General features: G+C 46.4%; 2 protein-coding genes across 4 annotated transcripts in view; one reads left to right on the top strand and one right to left on the bottom strand.

Annotated features, from left to right (window-relative positions):
• LOC109889867 (bone morphogenetic protein receptor type-1A) overlaps positions 1-3,999 on the top strand; it is a 66,773-nt gene extending 62,774 nt beyond the window's left edge. Inside the window, exon 13 of one of the 2 annotated variants that reach the window (XM_020481643.2) lies at positions 221-3,999. In XM_020481643.2, coding sequence (XP_020337232.1) covers positions 221-346 — 126 coding nt within the window. In that variant the 3' untranslated portion in view covers positions 347-3,999. The remainder of the gene's footprint in view (positions 1-220) is intronic. The other variant, XM_020481644.2, reaches the window with a different exon arrangement.
• LOC109889866 (multimerin-2) lies at positions 1,531-20,527 on the bottom strand. Of its 2 annotated transcripts, XM_020481641.2 has the most exons (8): positions 20,095-20,526; positions 13,760-13,882; positions 13,430-13,536; positions 11,427-11,495; positions 10,559-10,786; positions 7,703-8,139; positions 6,014-7,529; positions 1,531-5,022 (listed from the first exon to the last, which is right to left on the bottom strand). In XM_020481641.2, exons 1-8 carry the CDS (start codon positions 20,454-20,456, stop codon positions 4,613-4,615), a joined length of 3,252 nt encoding a protein of 1,083 aa, XP_020337230.1. In that variant the 5' UTR covers positions 20,457-20,526; the 3' UTR covers positions 1,531-4,612. The 2 variants fall into 2 exon arrangements, with proteins under 2 accessions (XP_020337230.1, XP_020337231.1); XM_020481642.2 differs by lacking the exon at positions 11,427-11,495 and having other exon boundaries at positions 20,095-20,527.
• Between the last annotated feature and the right edge of the window lie 278 nt (positions 20,528-20,805).

Raw genomic sequence — 20,805 nt, 5'->3', positions numbered from 1 at the left:
ACCTTCAGAAAGAGTGAAGAGCGTATACTTGGCATTTACACAAAGGCCATTATCCTATTGTAGCAGTGTTGGAGAGAATGCATTTGGGTTTATTAGCGTAAGTAGTGCTTTTTCAGAGTGGTATATATGCAAGCTTAGCAGCACTTTAAAAACAATGCATAAGCAGAAGGAAAAACAATTCCTACAATGGTGTGTGTGTGTGTGTGTGTGTTTTCTCCAGTGTCTGAGAACCATGCTGAAGCTGATGTCTGAGTGCTGGGCCCACAACCCTGCCTCACGCCTCACCATCTTACGAGTCAAGAAGACCCTGGCCAAAATGGTGGAATCACAGGACATCAAAATGTGATATTTTACCCCTACGTACTCAACACAGCCCGATCGAGAGCCCGAACTCCCCAGTGTGTCCTAATGTCGTGATGCAGAATATGTCACCTATGTTCAGGAGGCGGGGGAGGAGAAACAGTGGATGGGGGGAGGGGGGACCCTGTCACAGGGCCTTGGACATTGAGCCTCAACCCTCATGAATCTCTATAACCACAATGGACAGACGCTGCTGCAGAGGTGTTTTTTGACTAAAGGAAACTGTATAGGTTCACTCTCCCGCCTATTCCCTCCCTGACCAGAGGAGTTCTGGGTTGTAGGAAGCAACCTACTGCGATTTGATGCTTTCTGTGAAAGCCAAAACATGACATGGTGTGAGGAGGGGGAAGGACATGTGTCTGCTCACATGTTGATGGACAAAGTCATATTATGTAGGAACTTTAGAGCCACACTTCAAACCAAGACACTGCCGTCGCAATCGTCACCTCCCGCCAATCATGTTCAATTTTTGCCTGTAAATGTTTTATGCCAATTTTTTCCCCCCTCTTCAGGACAGTCTTCTCCTGCCATATGGAAATATAACTCTTGACTCTTAAGTAGAGTAATTATGAAATAAGGTACTATAATTATGTGAATTTAAATGTAAATGTATATTGGATCGATAGATGCTGTGCCTACAAAAAAGAACCATACTGCAATGGTATTCACGTCCAGTGGGCTTCAAATGCGACCTGCTTCAAGAGCTACGAGCAATCCAGACAACCAAGGACATTGTAAGAGGGGATACTCGACTTGCCTTAAATCAACAACTCACTGTGCTTCCTATAACAAAGTTCAACTCAGTAACTTCTCCTGTCACATTTGACATGAAAAGGACAACTGGGGAGAAAAATATTTGCTGCATAATTCTATTCAGAAAGAAATGTGTAAATAGGAAGTCAATCTGTGTCCCGTCCTGTCGCTATGCTTACCCCTTCTTCGTATTTGTTCCTTTGTGTATATACGCTATGTCTTCTGGGAGGAATGTCCAGAACACTAAACATTGAGTCTTGTTCATAGATATTATAAGCTGAATTTCCCTCCAGCTCTTCTCTATTGCTTTTAATTCCATGTTGAGTTATAGACATTCTATGAGTGGCCAACTTTCATATTGCCAAACATCATGTGAGCTCGGCCATTGGACTGCAGTAATGAAGAAGTCCACATTAGTTTGGAAAATATGCCATATTTTATTAACTTAAAGTACAAATATATAGCTTACTCAATGCTATGGTAAATGACAGTTACTTGTGCTAAAAACATTTAGAGCTGTAATGCCAATGAAGTTTGTTGATCCATCAAGCTTCCTCAGGTGTGTGAGACAGAATTACAGCCAAGTAAAGTGAACTTGCAGTAGATCGCGACACCGAATTTAGACTGTTTCGAGACACATGCGAGTACAGTTGAAGTCGGCAGTTTACATACACCTTAGCCAAATGCATTTAAACTCAGTTTTTCACAATTCCTGACATTTAATCCATGTAAAAAGTCCCTGTCTTAGGTCAGTTAGGATCACCACTTTATTTTAAGAATGTGAAATGTCAGATTTATTTCAGCTTTTATTTCTTTCATCACATTCCCAGTGGGTCAGAAGTTTACATGCACTCAATTAGTATTTGGTAGCATTGCCTTTAAATTGTTGAACTTGGGTCAAATGTTTCAGGTAGCCTGCCACAAGCTTCCCACAATAAGTTGGGTGAATTTTAGCCCATTCCTCCTGACAGAACGTGTGTAACTGAGTCAGGTTTGTAGGCCTCCTTGCTCGCACATGCTTTTTCAGGTCTGCCCACAAATTTTCTATGGGATTGAGGTCAGGGCTTTGTGATGGCCACTCCAATACCTTGACTTTGTTGTCCTTAAGCCATTTTGCCACAACTTTGGAAGTATGCTTCGGGGTCATTGGCCATTTGGAAGAGCCATTTGCGAACAAGCTTTACTGGATTAATGTCTTGATGTTGCTACAATATATCAACATAATTTTCCATCCTTATGAAGCCATCTATTTTGTGAAGTGCACCAGTCCCTCCTGCAGCAAAGCACTCCCCCAACATGATGCTGCCGCCCCCGTGCGTTACGGTTGGGACGGTGTTCTTCGGCTTGCAAGCCTTCCCCTTTTTCCTCCAAACATAACGATGGTCATTATGGCCAATCAGTTCTATTTTTGTTTCACAGACCAGAGGACATTTCTCCAAAAAGTACGATCTTTGTCCGCATGTACAGTTGCAAACCAGTCTGGCTTTTTTATGGCGGTTTTGGAGCAGTGGCTTCTTCCTTGCTGAGCGGCCTTTCAGGTTATGTCGATATAGGACTTGTTTTACTGTGGATATAGATACCTTTGTACCTGTTTCCTCCAGCATCTTCACAAGGTCCTTTGCTGCTGTTCTGGGATTGATTTGCACTTTTCGTGCCAAAGTACGTTCATCTCTAGGACACAGAACGCATCTCCTTCCTGAGCGGTATGACGGCTGCGTGGTCCCATGGTGTTTATACCTGTGTACTATTGTTTGTACAGATGAACATGGTACCTTCATGCAAATGGAAATTGCTCCCAAGGATGAACCAGACTTGTGGAGGTCTACAAGTTTGTTTTTTTCTGAGGTCTTGGCTGATTTCTTTTGATTTTCCCATGATGTTAAGCAAAGAGGCACCGAGTTTGAAGGTAGTTTTTAAAATACATCCACAGGTACACCTCCAAATGATGCCAATTAGCCTATCAGAAGCTTCTAAAGCCATGACATTTTCTGGAATTTTCCAAGCTGTTTAAAGGCACAGTTAACTTAGTGTATGTAAACTTCTGACCCACTAGAATTGTGATACAGTAAATTATAAATGAAATAATCTGTCTGTAAACCTCCGACTTCAACTGTATATACAAATCCACAGGTTTCCTTAGTGCCGTTATCTGTGGGCCAGTGCAGAGGGTAGAGCCAGCCCATTGATTACCATTTACCACAAGAGGAACTGCATTTTTAGATCTTTCACTTTTCATACAGGACAGAAAGGAGAAATATGAAGTGAGAACTTAATGTCCCCTCATCTGAACCACTGTCCTTACCTCTTGACAGTTCATATTGCCGGTGTGATGATGACGAGGAAGCCTCGTCAGAGATTGTGCCCCTGATAAGTTATGGTTCAACCTCTTGCATAGGCTCTATGTTTTGGCCAGTGTGTTCTTAAAATGTTCTCTTTCAAGTCCCTGGTCCTATTGTGTCTGCTGTCTCTTCTATCTAATGTTTGCTTTTGCTTCACTTTTGTCCATACAAATGCGTAAAACAACATATATGCTGCATAGCTTTAGCAGTGCTTGTGGGTTTGCGCTCATAATGTGTGCTTATGTTGAAGTGTGCATGTCCGCTGAAATCCTAGTGTGTGTGTGTGTCAGGACAGTTTCTCTGTGAATTAAGCTAACAGTACATGGTAGATATTTAAGAAAAATACTTCACCCAAGCAGTAACTAGTGTTTTCCTGTCGTTTGTAACATGCAAGAAAACCATCTAGAATAATCTCTTAATGTGTAAATCTTTAATGTGTTTTTGTACAGCATCGGGCCTTTGAGTTTACCAAGGAAAGAAAACTATTCTCTATACAGCCTGTCCAATGTATCCATTTTTAAGTAAATAACCTTATTTTAGTACACAACTTTGTGGTCTGGCCTTGGGTTATTTACACTTTCTTTTTTGATGAGGCTTAACCTAGTAAGGTGCGTCCGTCTACTGGAGGTGAAACATACAGCATATTGATGTACTGTAATATAGAGTTCACCTCTTCACACAATCAATTCCTCTGTCCCTTCCACTTAATTGATTTATGTTCACTGTAGTCTGTATGGAGCCAGTGTATTGTAGAAAATGTTTTTTCTATACCTGGGTCCTCATACATGTATAAGCAATGTTGCAGTCATAAAGCACTGAAGGCACACTATTATGGTAGCATGTGATATCTTAAAGAGCCCACCTTCTATTCTGAGTCAGTGTTTTCTATAGAATATGGTTTTATGGTCCAGAATGCTCATGCTCCCGTTCCCCTTATAACAGGCTACAATAACTCCAGGGAAGTTGTATTGCAACGCTTTTAAGTGGTTTACTGTATGACACAGGAAACATGTTTATACTCACTCAACCTTTTTATATACGCTCCTCCCAGTATCAATGTAAGAGATCGAAACACGGGTGGCATAGCAGCTGTTAGTCTAGTGATTTGATTTCGCTCAGTCCAACGTCTCTCCTCTGACTGCAGACCGGCCACAGCTCCCTCAGGTGGTGTGATGAAGGAGAAGCCCAGCGAAGACGTTGTCGTTAGGGTCATCAGTCAACAGAGTCCCTCCCAACAGTTCGAGGCGGAGCTCCTCTCCTTGCCGCAGCTGTAGGAGACACACACGGGTGACGGGGCCATACGATGCCATCTTGTCCTGATGCAGAGTGGCAGCCAGCTCCCCATTCTCTCTCCTCAGCCCAGATAGCGAGGGACCAGTTTCAAAGTTCAATGTCAGCACGAAGAGGTAGACCCCTGCTAAAGGTGCTTGGAACATCCCAGTGTGAGTGGAGTACATCTGGCCGAGGTTTAGGTATGTGTCCCCCGACACCAGCAGGCTGTCACTTGGTCTGCTGCGCTGTATGCTTCTGGCCAAAAACATCAGGGGACTGTCCCTCAGCTTGGATAGAACTGAAAGAGAAGAGACAGGAAATTGTCAGCTGTTCTCTATCTGTTCATATGAACCCTTGTCATAGACACTCAGTATACTTATGCTTGGATCACTTTATAAGCTTGAACAACAAAAATAAATGTTCACCAGGGGGCAGTCTTGTGTTGTCTGTTAGTGTTGCTGGTAATGTTGATACCCTCAGTCACGCTAACAGCTCCTTTTAACCCATTGCTAACACTTACTTGAGGGTGTTGCACTGTATAGATCCCCAAGGATCTTTCTTTGTTTAAAGTGCATTCTGGTCTTAAGGGAGGTTTAGAAAGAGATGTGGCCCAGCATGATAGAGGTACAGATAACTGCCAAAATAAAGGAAACACCAACAGTGTCTTAATAGGGTGTTGGGCCACCACGACGGTGAACTGCTTCAATGCTCCTTGGCTTAGATTCTAAAAGTGTCTGGAACTCTATTGGAGGGATACGACACTACTTCCATGAGAAATTCCATCATTTGGTGTTTTGTTGATGGCGGTGGAAAACGCTGTCTCAGCCGCCTCTGCAGAATCTCCCATAAGTATTCCAATTGGGTTGCGATCTGGTGACTGACAAACACACACCCTTTTAACCCCCTATGCTCCTATGACACCCCTCTTTCGAAGTCTTTGCTAGAATCTCAATTGCATACTCCTCACGTCCTCTCTCCTGTCCGCCTCCTCAAAACCCATTGGATGAGAAAGCCAGAGGTCCCGCCCCTCTGACCTTCTCTTCCAATGGGTTTTGAAAAGGAGGCAAGGAGAGGACATGAGGAGTATGCAGTAGATGAAAGGCCACTAGGCAAAATAATGAGCAACTGGGCATTTTTAAACATGACCCTAAGTATGATGGGACGTTACTTACTTAATTAACTCAGGAACCACATCTGTATGGAAGCACCCGCTTTCAATATAATTTGCATTCCTCAAGTGTTTCCTTTATTTTGGCAGTTCCCTGTTTTTTTAATAGATTGATGCCTACCTGATGTATCCCTCCTGCTGCGAAGGTTAGCGCGCTCTCCAATATGATCTTTTATCCCCTCTTTCTTGTCCTTGCGCTTCCTCTCTCTCTTCCTTTCCTTCCTCTTCATCAGGGCCCACAGCTGGTCCAGGTCCAGGGTGCTCTCTGATTCGGCCAGCCCCTCTGAGTTACTGAAGACATTTTTAAAGAGCCGCAGATGATTCTCTAGACCCTTCCTCAGCCAGGCCACCTCCACCTGCATTTTGGCCTCTACACCACCAGACGTGCTGTCTTTGGTGATGTTGCAGCTGGCAGGGCAAGGCCTGTACTCCAGCCTGTTGACCTTCTCCCCCAGCTCCTCCACTGCTTTCTCAAGGCTCCGCAGGTCACTGTCCGAGTAGTCTTGCCGGTCCTCAGAGGCTGCTGAGTCCATGAGGTGGTCACTCCTCTGGTCTCCACTCCTCCTCTTCAGCCCGCGGGAGGCCAAGTCTACTAGCACGGAGGGCTCGTCTGAGGATGGGACTTCCTCTGCCCGGGCAGCGTCCAGCAGGGTGGTGAGGCTGAGGTTCTGGCCCCTGATCTGATGCTGCATGTGCTGGAGCCTCTTCTGCAGAGCTGGGATTGAGTGAGCCTCCTGTTTGTGGAGGGGCCAGTCCATGAACCCCATCACCTCCTCCCCCAGGAGCATCTCCAGCACTTCAGTGTGGCGGATGGCGTCCTTCAACAAAGAGTAAAAGGAGCTGGAGAGGTGGCGCATCTCAGCCTCCAACCTCTTGTCGCTCTCCTGCAGGCTGAGCACGTCCCTGTGGCTGCCCAGGACTGAGGTCATCAGCTGAGTCAGGTTGTTTTGGAGAGTTTTGCTCTTCTCTTGCTCGAAGGCCAGGGAGGCCATGACGTCGTCCACAGAGGGACCCCAGTGCTCCGACCCAGCATCAGTGCTTCCATCCAGGGCCAGCCGATTCTCGTTGGCCAGCTCGGTGACGTTGGTCAGGCCCTGCTCCAGACGGGAGAAGGAGGCGGTGAATGCCTTGCAGTCACAGTCTCCGGCAGCGCTGACGTTCTGGTAGAATTGTGTGTACAGGTAGTCCATGTCAGTCTCCATCTCCTGCAGCTGCTCCGAGTGGATGGTCAGGTTGCTGGCCAGTTCATTGACGCGGTTCAGTACGGCTACTTTAGCCGCTTCCACCTCCAGGCCCGTCTCCATGAACTGGATCTGGCTGTTCCTCCCCGTCTGGGCAATGTTCTCCTCAAGGTCTCGGAAGCCCCTCTTCAGGTCCAGGACGTTGTCATTGGCCATCTCTAGGTCTTCCACCAGGGCATTTACCCTCACTGTGTTGTTGACCACCTTGTTGTCCAGACGGGTGATAGCCTCCCACACTGCTGAGTCCTTTGGAGGCTGCTGGGCCTGACTGGGATGGACCTGGCTGGGTTCTCTCCTGGCCTCTGGGTTGGTCAGGTATCTCTGGAGCACTTCACTCAGACGGTCCTGCTCCAGCTTCATGTCTGACAGGGTGGCATTCATGGACTGGAGATTAACCTACCCAGGAGCCATGAAAGACATTAAGAATATTTTTCTCACTTAATGCCCATAATGTGCAAGTCTAAAAGTCTGTTACTAACGCAGAAGTGAGGACCTAAATCTAAAAGTTTTTAATTATGAAATAGTTGCGTTACCATGCCATGAGATACATTAATGAGGGATTCGCTGACCTGTAACATCTTGTGGTTGCGTTTGATCTTGCCGTCAATGTCTGTCTTGAAGTTGGTGATGTTATAGTGCAGCATGGCATGCTGGGAGTGTAGCCTGTCTGCCATCTCAGCTCTCTGTCTCTCCAGTTCCCTCCTCACCTCCTTGGTGTCTTGGAAACTCTGCTCCATCTTAGCCTCCAAGGCCTCGGGACCCTCTCCAGCCCCTGCTCCACGCAGGGCTGCCTCCTCTGTCTTCCACTGAGAGTTCCGGAGCAGAGCCACATCCCGGGACAGACCTTCAACCTCCTGGGTTAGGTGCTCCAAGGTGCGGTTGTAGCCATCCAGCATGGGCTGGAGCTGGGACATTAGCAGGGCCATCATGTGGAGTAGAGGGAGGGGAGACTGGGAGTCTTGGTAGGGCAGTAGAGGGACAGCTTCCACCTCATCCCTGATTGGATCTGGGAGACAATCCAGGAAATCAGAGCACAATATTTACTCACATCAATCGGTTTAAAGCATCAGAACTAGACATATTTTCAGTTTTAGACATATCCACTTTGTAACTTCACAAGGCTGAGATGACACCTCAACAATTGTACACACACATCAATGTGTATAGGAACAGAGCAAGACTCCTTTTCAATACCTGTTAGAATGTATTCTCTTGTAAAGGCCATTCATATCAGTTGTGCCATTAGTTCTTTAGGAACAGTTATGAGAGCCCTTTGTCTCTCAAGAAATCTTCAACGTGTTTGGTTTTATCCCCAAAAATGGTTTTCAAAGTCCAATGGCAAGCTGCCAAAAATAGGAATAATAACATTTTCAGACCTATATTTGGACATTTAATTTCCCTTATGTATTGGTCTTCCTGACTGAACCCCTTTGTTGCAAGAAAGCACAGTGAATAATTGTTGGATTGGTTTGTTTCATGGCAGTGTTTTTGCACACCAGAGACGGCCCTAATGGACGCAGTTCCTTTTACAATGATACAGGCTCCAGGGATTTTCACATCTTCCTAGAAACTATCTGTGTGAGTGTCTATGTCTGACATTGAATTCCCCCACCCACATGTATTAATTACCAGACTGATTACTGCTGTGCAGCGAACATTGATGTAAACTCACGAGATCAGGCAACTTGCGAGGCTACACATGTATGCCCCCTGGGAATAAGTCCCAGTTCTGACACTGTCACCCTTGTATCTGGACAGAGTCCAGACCCCCAAGCTGCTCTGCTTTAAAGTGTGATCTATGTGATCAGAGGGCCTCTTGTCATTTAGGGCTTGTTTTTCTAATAACATTGGAAAGACCCTCCATTAATTCAGGGAGAAAAACACTGTTCCCTTATGCTTTCCCTCTAAGAGGTCAGATACAGTGAGGTCATACTGAGAGAGGAAATCAGGTCGCCCCCTGCCATGAGAGTTTTACAAAGTTGGAAGAGGTTCTCTATTTTTTTTTTTATCCCACCGATCAAAAGAAGTAGGAAAGTAGTGTTTTCAAATAATTTCACTAATTTCCCTGCTATGTTAAAGAGAAACTTTAACAATAACATGTAGGCCGATTTGTCTTTAGTCTGAGTTGATGGAAGTCTGATCGGTAATAATTCATCCAGACATTACGTCATGGCCTTAGCCTGTTGAGTCTTTCCCAAACAAGAATAATATGTCACAGGAAGTGAGAATATACCACAGCAGCAAAAACTATGGCACCCTTCACTGTGTGTGGCTGTAATATGAGACCTCACGCTATATCACCATCCCACTGCGGATTACATCATCCACACACACAATGTAATGGGGGGGGGGGCATTTTTCCCAGAAGAAAGAGAGGATTTCCTGAGAAGGAAGCTGTAATGAGTATAAAGGGGGGGGGGGGCACTAAGCTAGAGGTGTCACTGTGGAGGGATGGAGTCGTGGAAATGCTCCCCATAGATGTACGTGTATTTTTCCTGGTCAAGCCTTCCCCCTTTCAACTGTTTTTTTTTACAGCACTATTCTAAAGCCTGTCGATTCTCTCGGAGGATGTGAATGAGACAGGCAGTTGACCAGACAGTAGTGCATAAATAACAGCTGGGAGTATTAACATGCCAGACAGGAGCTTAGAGAAATAGGAGTATTTCACTGTCAGTTTTGTATTAACATTGTATTAACTTTTTTTATTGACTATGAGATGGTGAGTGAGCAGGTGTGTCCAGTATGTGTCTTTGCATGAGTGTCTCAGAGGTTAGAGCAGGGGTCATACATGGGTTTAGGAGTGTTGATGATTACCCTGCCTCCTTTTCATGGCCCTGATTTTAGGGGTGTTGATTACCCTGCCTCCTTTTCATGGCCCTGATTTTAGGGGTGTTGATTACCCTGTCTCCTTTTCATAGCCCTGATTTTAGGGGTGTTGATTACCCTGTCTCCTTTTCATGGCCCTGATTTTAGGGGTGTTGATTACCCTGCCTCCTTTTCATGGCCCTGATTTTAGGGGTGTTGATGATTACCCTGTCTCCTTTTCATGGCCCTGATTTTAGGGGTGTTGATGGTAACCCTGCCTCCTTTTCATGGCCCTGATTTTAGGGCTGTTGATAATTACCCTGCCTCCTTTTCATGGCCCTGATTTTAGGGCTGTTGATGATTACCCTGCCTCCTTTTCATGGCCCTGATTTTAGGGCTGTTGATGATTACCCTGCCTCCTTTTCATGGCCCTGATTTTAGGGGTGTTGATGATTACCCTGCCTCCTTTTCATGGCCCTGATTTACCTCCTAAAGCACAGTCACAATCCTGGCCTTGGTGGTCCTAACTTACAGCTTATTTAACCAGGCATCCTAATGGTTTCCCACTGTGATTAACATGATGTTAGTACAGCACTGGTGATTCTAAGGTCCCAACTTACCTCCATGGTTGAAATCCCGCTGGTGGTGGTTAGGGTTGTGGGGGTGGTCGTAGCCATGGTGAGGGATGTGCTCCTGTGCCTGTTGAGGGTACGAGGGGGACTCTCGGGACTCTGTGTGTTTGTTGTTGTTGTCAGCCTCTGAGGCATGGAGTTCGTACAGAGGATTCTCAGACACCTGGAAGTCATTCTGCTCCCTCTCAGCCTGGTGGGTGAGTCTAGACTGTGCACCTAGACCGACAGACAACAGACAGATTGATGGGATGTTAGGAGAGGCTTTCATTCAACACAGTAGTACAGAGTAGTAGCTGTGTCTCTCTTCCCTGACCATGAGAACCATAGCCTTGGGTTAGCTCTCTGTCCCCCCACTTCTGACCCCACTTCAGCCAACCCTGTGTGTGTGTGTGCTTGATTAGTGTGTGTAACACAATGGCTATTCGAATCCAGTAGTGGTCAAGAATTAGTTATGAGACCTTTGCGGTTTAGGAAGCCCTCTCTCTGAGGGGCGTGGAGGTACTGAAAGCGGACCAGCCGATAACGGGGGACTTTACGTCTTTATTTTGGCCTAGAATTGGCCCAAAAGGGCAGAGGGTTATTTTTAGGTCCCTAGTTATTTCTAGGTCACACCCCCTTTACAGCCTTGCTTGATGCCCTGAGAACGGTTCACACACCCTTTCCTCCCTCCCCTGGGAGATGAACTTCCCACGGCCTGCTATAGCTTTTATACAAATGCTCCTTCTGGCGCACTAGCGTTTCCTCAGTTTGTTTGAGGCAGAGAGGGCGGCACGGGGCGTTTGATTGAAGGCCAGCTCACCCAGTAAACCCCCCCCCCCCCAACATGTAAACAGACAGGTCAGATGAGCAGACCTACCTGTGTGGTGAGGCTCAGTGTCTCTGGAATGTGGTTGTCCTGCCACCGTAGGGTCCGCAGGGTCAGACACTGAGGAAAAGAGGGGGAAAGAGGAAGCGAGAGGATAGCAGGATAGCAGGGAGTGGATGTTACTTTTATTGGTTCCACCAGCTTTCGTGAACACATGACTTTCTCAGCCAGTGTCTATCGCCGAGTTAAGGGCCATTTCACGCATGGGAAATCTGTTTGAGATTTAACCTAAATCTTGCTCTTAGTACAAAGAGTCAGAGCCAAACTCATTAACTTAATCCAGGAGAAAGTCTAGAGTAGGCCTGTGGAAACATATTGCACCATGAGGTTACTTCTTATGCCAAAATGCAATTACTAACACTCAACCGTGTTGATGCTCGTCGACTTAGGGGCCGTGGCAGCCCATCATTCAGGGCAGAACATTTGGGGGGGGGGGGTGTCTTGCCTGTTTTGCATGTTATTTTGGCATTAATATGTGTCACATATCAGTTTGAAAGCAATGTAAAAAAATATATATATATATATATATATCTCATTCAGTTAATAAAGCTGCATATAAAGCTCCAAAATGCAGGTGTTTCAGCTCAGTGCTCGGTGGTGGTGGTGGGGCGAGCCAGCAAAAAATAGGATCATATTGCCATGATTGGCAATGTGATTGGCTCAGGGTTCTGTCACTCATGGGGACAAAACATCATTGCCAAGTTTATGTCCTTAGTAGGAGTAGACATCCAAAATTTCAGCCCTTTGTGTCCTGCCATAGGGTTATATTACAAGTGGCCTTCCAAGAAGACTCCAGGTCATTGGCCACGGATAAAATTACATCAAATCACGTTACATGTACAGTAGCTTTGATTGGACTGATCATGTCAACATCTTACTTTCCAAGTCTTAGTTAGCAGTCATCATCATGAATCAAGTCGACAATCTACTGGCAAATCCTTTTTAATCATTGTCATATGAAGAGAAATTATAGATAAAACGTATCGGTGCTCATCGGCCATGAAGATTACACAACAGGTTGGAAATTGCAAATTCAACAATGAGTCGTTTGGAAGGAATCAGTGGCTAACTGCAAAGCAAACAGTAGCCTGCTATTCAATGGAGTAGCTGTGTTTCTTTTTTCCCCAGAGTTCCCACCATAAATCCAGAGAATGACAGACTTTGACAGTTTGATGACAAAACCACCGCACCACCTTCATGTTTAAGTGAGCACATCACAAGCCATGGTGTAATATGAAGTGTTTGTTGTGTAGTAAACTGTTAGTAGCCCATGTGCCTCACGCTAATAATTTGGTGTATTTTCACTTTTTAATTTCGCCTAACGTTACCGTTCTGACTCGGTGGTGCTGCACATGTAGCCTATAACCTGTTTGAGAAATGTCATCTAATATTATAAGAGCTTTCATTGTCTGCTTTTATGCCCCCTTTATTTATACCAACGGTTCTGACCTGGTGTACAGGGAAAATACTGTAAGAGCAGACCATGTTCTGCCTTCTGTCGCTGTACTTTTCAAAAGTGCTGAACACAGTCATGTTGACTACGTCCATCGTAGCTCGCTCATTAATGTCTTAATCGAAATTACAGAATGCCTCTTATCCGCTCATCTTTCCCTCATGCCATAGTTTCTACATCTCAATTGTCAGTAGAACCCACATTTGTTTAAGCAAGTCAGCCATATCAACTATGTTTTTAAAAAGGCAGTAAAGGAGACTGAATGAACTGTTTCGTTGCCAGACAAGGCTGCGCTGATAGCCGGGTGTAGCAGTGGTAAGGATTCACTCCATTTTACTGGAAAGAAAGCTCTGTTGTTGGGACAGCTTTATGTCGGCCCTAACAGTATGTGGGCACCGCTTGTCACATTATAGTGCAATTAATGTATTGTTTAGTGTAGTGTCTTTTCTGGCATGCATCTGCCCACCAAGATTTACATGCTAAAATCGCCACTACTAGGGGTCCTAAAGTATACAGCATGTGTGCACCTCTGTTTCAGTACCTGTTTCCTCACAGTTCTCCCCTCCGTGTCCTGGGCAGCACCTCCACAACAGGGCTGTGAAGATCTTTTGCTTCTCTCTGTACACTGGCCGGGTAGAGAGCTTGTACCTAAACACAGAAAACAAGGTTTCAACCACACACATTGGCTTTCGCCTGCAAATTGAACTGATGGATCGTAAATAAGATGTGGGTTGGAGATATTTGTGTTATCATTGTTATTATATGAGAATGCTGGATCGAGCAGTGTGTGGGGAATTTGAGTGTGCATTGTCAATCTGTAATGTAATGCAGTGTGCTGTTGACGTTTGAATGCACAGTGGGCTGAACTCACATGACGAGCTGGCAGTCAGGCGTGCCATTGGGACAGGGGCTCTGGGACTTGATGGTGTATTTTTCTGTGCCACAGGATTCAACAATGGATTCAATGCGGCGGTGCACGAATGCACACCAGTTTCTGGAAGAGGACACAAGCACACCGCGTCATTCCATTGATACTGTGCAATATCTATGTGTAATGAAACAGGAAGCTGGGAGACGGTTGAGATAATAAGGTTGCCAGGGGTGAAGGTCCATCTTCCTCCTGGACTTATAGTTCTCTCCGTCTTTGCTGCTTCTGCTGTCTCACAGTTTGCTTGTTTGCAATTCTGTGGTTATCCTTCCTGTTTCTACAGGTCAGGGCTACAAACATAACATCCGCTCCAGAGAGGCACCGACCACTGGACTTTCCCATAACTTACCAGTTATAATGCATAGTGTTCCTTTTCATTTATCTTGATTCATTGTGAACAAGCATCTGCCTTTTCATTCAACCTTATTTGGGTACTGTTAGACTCTTGAAGCATGAATTGTTTGTGTGTTTGGGTGGCCTCTGCATTTCAAAAGGCGTTTCACAAATATTTTTCCGTTTTACCGGGGCTTTGTTGTTGAGTTGTCTTATCGCTCCTAGTGCGGTCTCCCTCCTGACCCCTATCTACCCCCCACTTTTACAGTCAGCTTCAGAGCCTTGGCATGGTGACTCACCCGCCTGGTTCCTCCCAAGGGTAGCGCTGAAACAAGGATTCCCTGCTTACAACTCTGCCTTCTCAGCACGTACATAGCACCTAATGACTGGCCAAAGACATCTATGGGCTGGATTTCTTTTCAGGACCTTCACACCGCTGTCTGCATATCTAATCAGGGAAATGGTATTCCCTTTCATTTTCCAGCAGAATTGTTTGATATCAATGAATTCCACAAGTATTTATCTATCTCAGATGGTTTCTGGAGACTTATGCCGTCGTATTCCATTTGACCCCCATGACCTTCATTTGCTACAGCGGCTCTCCCCTCCTGCCTAACCAGCACGTCACTGATCTGTGCTAACCTGTTCCAGACCGACTGTCCAAACATCCCATTAGAGAAGATGAAAGATAGCCAGGGGTCAGTCTACATCACAGCAGGGGTCATCTCTTCACCGGCCCCTGACCCAGGTGAAACAGGTGTGGAGGGGGGATGGATTTCACCGCTCCTGGGTGGCCCTGTCTGAGACGAACCCCACGCCCCCTTGTCCCTCGCAATCAAGACACGATCAGACGTGAGGTCATCAGCGAGGGAAAGAGTTGACTGTAAACACCAGGCGAGCAGGCGCCCTGGGGCCCCTCGAACTGACACGTGTGGTGGGGGAGCAGTTAGAGTGTGACACGTCAGATCTGGTGTTTAGTGTTTTTTCTGGCTCACCTTGCTGAACCTGTGACTCAGAGACCCCACGTGGATGGAAAGGCGAAGTGAAGTGGCTGTCATGTTTTGCCAAACCACTCCCTCCCACTGTGGTCTGTAGCACTGTACGGAGGGGACACAGGTCAAGGGTTAATTAACTCTGCGTGTGTGTGTTTATGTGCGTTTGACTGCGAGGTTTTCCTGAGTAGGACAAGCTCTATCTGACCTAGCTCAACCGTTCAAGGTTAAGAATCCCTTTTAGACATAGCTATGAATGCATGTGCCATTCTCAGCCTTATCCCCCCCCTCTCTGTTCCTCAGTCATGGTACCAGGACCTTGTATTGGAAGATCCTCAACATGAGTGTGTCATTGGCTCTCTAATCTACCACCTCTGTGTCCAGGCCACACCAAACAAAGACCCTTGAAGTATTCAGGGGTGCAGCTGCAGAGGAGTGGAGAGGATTAAACCAAAATACTTCCTCTGTTTCCAAGACAACAGGTGGTTAACAAGCAAGTGACCACATCGTTGTGGCCCTGATATTGGAGTGTGGCCAAAGTCCTTCATGTATTGCACAGACACACGTACCGCCACGGCTCGTTTGAGAATGATTCCAGACTGCAGAGCCCGAGAATGTGTAGACCGGAGACATTTGACCTCTACTGATGAGGAGAACAAGAGGGTTCACCTTTTCCCTCACTCCGATCCAAGCCTGTCTTTCTCTTGGCCAGGATAGCTATAAATGCGTGGGCTCTGTAGGAGGGGAACTCATGCTGAATAAAGAGTTAGTGGGAGGGGTGTCACAACAACCCAGCACTAATCTCATATTTCATAAACTGAGAGAACACGGTCTCTTGATCCCCCTCGAACAGGCTCCAGCTCTACCACAGTGTTCACCTCCACACAGACTAAAAAGTGCCACAACAAACAAGCTCCTCTAATAAATGTTCAGTGCGTGAGGATCGCCATAAGACAGCAAATACAAGGAGATTGTTTCCCTTCCGATGCCAAACAGATAAAATCTTGAGCAATATCCTTGTTCAGCAGGACTGAATGTAAACTCAGTGTGGAATGTTTGGTGGAATGACTGGAGGGTCACTGATACTTTGACTATTTATCCCCGTACAGTTTGTTTTGGCCTCTAGTGTGTCACAAACGGTGTTCTGCGCTTGAGCTCATCTTTTGATATTACACAATAGAACAATATTATGCCATTTTTACAATATGGGAATGTTGGTCTGGTGGCCCCTGCTCTTTCTGCCATCCCAAGTGAAATGTGCACTCACTTTCTGGCAGAGAAACTGGATTCTTACCAGACCCCAGCAGTGGCAATGTGGTTCATAAAATTCTAGGAATTAGGTTTCTCACATACTGCTTGCTTGAACAGTTGAACATTTTCATTGGAAATTCACATTTCTCAATGTGAATTCCAATTTGTTCAGTTGTCCTCTTGACCTCTACGATTACTTGCCCCTTCCACGCTCAACCCCACCGGCATGCTACTCGCTTGGCAGGTCTGCGTCAGATCTGCCCCATGTCACTTCCTCCTGGTCTGCTGTGACATCATGGAGGGCCATTCCTGGGAGAGCACAATAGCTGTGTAATTACCTCCTGTAGGCCTACGACTCCCATCTCTGGCGTCGACCAGGAAGGAAGTCTCTGACGCTCTCATACACCGTAACCTACTCTATCCTGGGATACTCCCCCACGCAGCATATCAACAAACACAGACAACATACACACTCTGGGGAAGATGTGAGAATCTCAAATCCTTTTCCCCAGTCACTTTCCACTGCAAATGCATTTGGCAAACCCTCACACAGCTTTGGTGGGGAGTTTCTCTATCGTGGTGATATGATACTAGAGCTGTGTTCACACTTCGACACCGGCCTCTCCCACAGTCTAATCATTGAAGTCAGTGGGGTTGATTAGGCCTCTGGCTGGGAGGAGAGCCGAGGTTGCCAAACAGGGTTTTTATTATTTTTATTTTTTACCTTTTATTTGACTAGGCAAGTCAGTTAAGAACAAATTCTTATTTTCAATGACGCCTTAGGAACAGTGGGTTAACTGCCTGTTCAGGGGCAGAACGACAGATTTGTACCTTGTCAGCTCGGGGATTCGAACTTGCAACCTTAGTCCAACGCTCTAACCACTATGGCTACCCTGCCGCCCCGGTTAATCAAGTTCGCTAAGAGGCTCTGTAGTCTTGTTCAAGGTTGAAGAGTCATGTCATGACGCTAAATCAGATTTTTTTTTTTTTGTAGTACTAACAACACCAGACCCAGATACTCCTTTTGCAAGATAAGTGAAGAACTAATATTAACAGAAGAGCTTTGTTTTGGGTTTCAAAGCCCAGACTCCTCTTTGCTTGTTGCTTATACAGTACAGCTGGCCTGGATAACACTGTCCCCTTTATACTGCGCTGTGGCCTTTTTTACAGGTTTTATTTAGTTGAAGAAAAGCCACATTGTGTCGGAGAGTGTTCAAAGTGTGGACCCTGACTGCTGCAGATGTTGATTCGGAAACAAAAGAGAAAATAACCAGATTATGGAGGCCCTGTTAGCCATTGAGTCGACATGGACTCTGAAACCCGACGGTACACAAGGCCTTTGTGCCAATGCCACTGGCAGAGCGGCAAGGCCAAGCACACTGAGAATCAAAGCTGATTCCCTTAGGCCATATTTTATGACCGTGAGTCAGAGGGTGAGTGTAAAGTGAGCGCATAGCAGCAACAAAGCAGAATTTGCCACACATCCATTCCAGACACAAAGCCATTCGTGCTGCGTCGGTGGTGGGTTGGAAGGCCCTTTTTCCGAGTGGTCCGGAACGGCCGGCTGAGAGATAGGAAGGGAGCGGATGGGACGGAGTTTCCGCTCTGGAACCTGGAGCTGGGAGATGTAATCAGCGGAGCCCACGGCAGAGCCTCCTGCGAGGGGGGTAAGTACAGCCTCAGAACCCTTCTACGGACCCCAGGCGAAGCGTCAGGTTTTAGACTTGAACATGTCTTGATTTCAGTATTTTAGCTTTTCTTCCTATTATGTTGATTGTAATGATAATGATAATAATGCGTAATGAAAGACATTTGTGTAGAAGTACAGTTAATCATGCAATGCCATGAGCAACGATGCTACAGATGGTACCTCCATCACACACTAGAGTGCTCTGTGTTGCATTTAAATATCTGAGCAGAATGAATTAAAACAGCTTAAGCAATGAACTACTCCTCCCTCATACTTGCCTTGTTCATGGGTTCTTGTATTGAGTTGCTTAGCCTGTTGTCTGGGCCTGCTCCACTTTGCGTCCACATAGTTCTGTTTGCTAGCTACAATGTAGTAGCCCACAGGTCTACAGTACATTCCCTCCCTGTCTGTGGCCTTTCAGAGCTCCCAATGGCCCAAAGCCTCAGGTCAGCCGTGAGCCGTCCATCCCGACGCCCCTTCCACCCCCTGGGTTCTTACACATGCATTGTGTGCAGAATGAAACCTTCTCAGACCCAGCAGTGAAGCACAATGTTTGCACCACCGGAGGGAATTATCCTAGCATCGTAGCACACACACATACGTATCATCTAGACCCTGAGCACTCTCTCAGGCGGTATACACACCAAAACAACCGGATCTGTTACACCCTGGGGATGCCAATAACACTGTGCTGAAAACCATTCAGCACTAAAATACACTGAGATCTGATCTGTTAGTCAGTGTTATTCATGTGCTAAAAATATAAGTTTGTAACAACAAAAAATTGACATTTTAAGGAGAAGAAGAAGAAACACTTTTTCCTTTTCGTAGTCGGTGCTCACTCTGACATTTCAGTTTACAGAATGTTTTATTTTATTCTTAACAACCAATGTGTTTTCCCTTTACAGATTACAAGGCCGAAGTGCATAGATTTTTTTTTAACAATGAAGAGGAAGGACTCGCCTGAATACCTTTTCACATATCCAGTCTAACCATGAACCTGGGTTGAATTCCGAGGTAGCAAAAGACAGTATACTTTTTCCATTGCAGAGTAAGAGCTCTTCACACACTGACTGAATATACCCCCCCAGCCTCCTCTGCCAGAAGAGCCTCCAATGAAAATTGTCCATCAGAGATATCACAGGTCACAACCTCACACTCCCCGGCCCAAACCTGCACTCCATTACAGTAATGGGGGTGACACACAAGAAAAAGGTATTCTTTGAACAAAATCGTAAAGTAAACGTTTAAGTGGCTGCTCTTAAGGAGGGCTAATCGCTGGCTGTTCGGGCTAACTCCTCAGGGAGCACATTATCGGGGGATCAGACAATTTGGGGTGTAATGTATGTATCTGGGTTAGAAGAATGACGGTGTCCAGTAACTGTCTGGAGCAAAGATCAGGCTCTGCCAGCAGCTTGGGCTTTGAGCACAAAGTACAGGAAACCTATGGCTGTCTTATGGCTTTCTCTGCCATTTAAGATGAATTACTATTGATTAGGCTTGGCGAAGGAAAACCACGAGCCTAGTTATGACACACCCGGCCAGTGAAACCGTAGCAGTTTGTTTACGGACTCCTTCTGCTGAGGGCACATGTAAATATTTGCTAAACCACTTTGCCTTTTGTTTAGTTTCCCCCATGAGCACAAGCTTCGTGCTGATTGCAGAGGAAGATTGAAGAGATACCAAATGTTTCCACATAGGAGAGGTCGGAAAGAGTTGAATGTGCTGAGAGGGAAAAAGCCTGCAGGAAGACACCTCCGTTTGAAACCCAGCCCTCATAAAATACATATTTCTAGGCATGTGTGCTACCCCAGGTTCTCAACCTGGGTAGTTGCTGCTATTACATACATGCTGGTAGACCAAACATTGAATGTTCTGTTAGATGTGCATGCTGAGAAAGTGCATCTGTGTGTTTGTAGATCCACAGGTGGTGTGTTTTTCTACTCCTATAGATACTTGTCTGCACTGGCTGCCTATCAGCTGAGAAGTGGCTACTGTGAACAAACACTTACCCGGTGCGGGCTGGGTAGCTCCCTCCCTCTCCTGGTGCTGGTGCAGTCTCCTTGGGCAGCAGACCCAGGGGGTGTTGTCCAGGACCGGCCTGATGGGGTTGCCCATGTGGTCCGTGCCTTACGGGGTGGTGGGCAGAGCCAGGGATATCAGGTCTGCGGCCATGGGGTCCATTCCTCAGGTGGGGGATGTCAAACTTCCCAGGTCCAGGGTGGACACCCACCCCCTGGGTATCCCAGCCTCCTCTCTCCACAGGCAAGCCTTGGTCCTCTTCCTCCACCTCAGGGTCTCTAGCCCTAACCTCACAGTGGGCCGTCACCATCAGCCCCAGCACCAGCAGCATCAGTTCCCCCACGGCTGTCATGTCTGCTTCCCTGCCTGGTCCTGATCTATCCACGCTAGCTAGCTGCCAAAAGCATCTGAGGCCTCTCCGGGACTGCTATTTGTTTTAAAAGAGTGGGTTTTGGAAATACCCCGCCCCATCTCCAAAAATCCTCCCCAGTCTGATTCCCCTCCCCCTGTTCCCCTCACTCACATATACTCGCAGAACACATGCACTCACACCACATCTCCCCTCCTTCTGAAGTTTTCAAAGCTCTCCAACAATCCTCGGAAATGAGCCTCCCACCCACCAGCCAGTTCCCTATGGAAAGGTCGCAGGCCCTGGAACAATGAGCCTGGCTGTGTCTCTCTCCCCTCTCTCAGGCCCACAG

This window comes from Oncorhynchus kisutch, linkage group LG4 (assembly GCF_002021735.2).
Source record: "Oncorhynchus kisutch isolate 150728-3 linkage group LG4, Okis_V2, whole genome shotgun sequence".
In the NCBI taxonomy this organism is placed as follows: Eukaryota; Metazoa; Chordata; class Actinopteri; order Salmoniformes; family Salmonidae; genus Oncorhynchus; species Oncorhynchus kisutch.
Note: the sequence above shows the minus strand (reverse complement) of the source record. Positions and strands in the feature narration are given on the sequence as shown.

Excerpts from the sequence above, each read along its gene's own strand:
- LOC109889866 (XM_020481641.2), bottom strand. The coding sequence starts at position 20,456 with ATGACAGCCGTGGGGGAACTGATGCTGCTGGTGCTGGGGCTGATGGTG. Across the intron at positions 13,537-13,759 it reads CCTGACTGCCAGCTCGTCAT|GTACAAGCTCTCTACCCGGC; the intron begins GTGAGTTCAGCC and ends TTCTGTGTTTAG. Across the intron at positions 8,140-10,558 it reads GCGGGATTTCAACCATGGAG|ATCCAATCAGGGATGAGGTG; the intron begins GTAAGTTGGGAC and ends ATTGTCTCCCAG.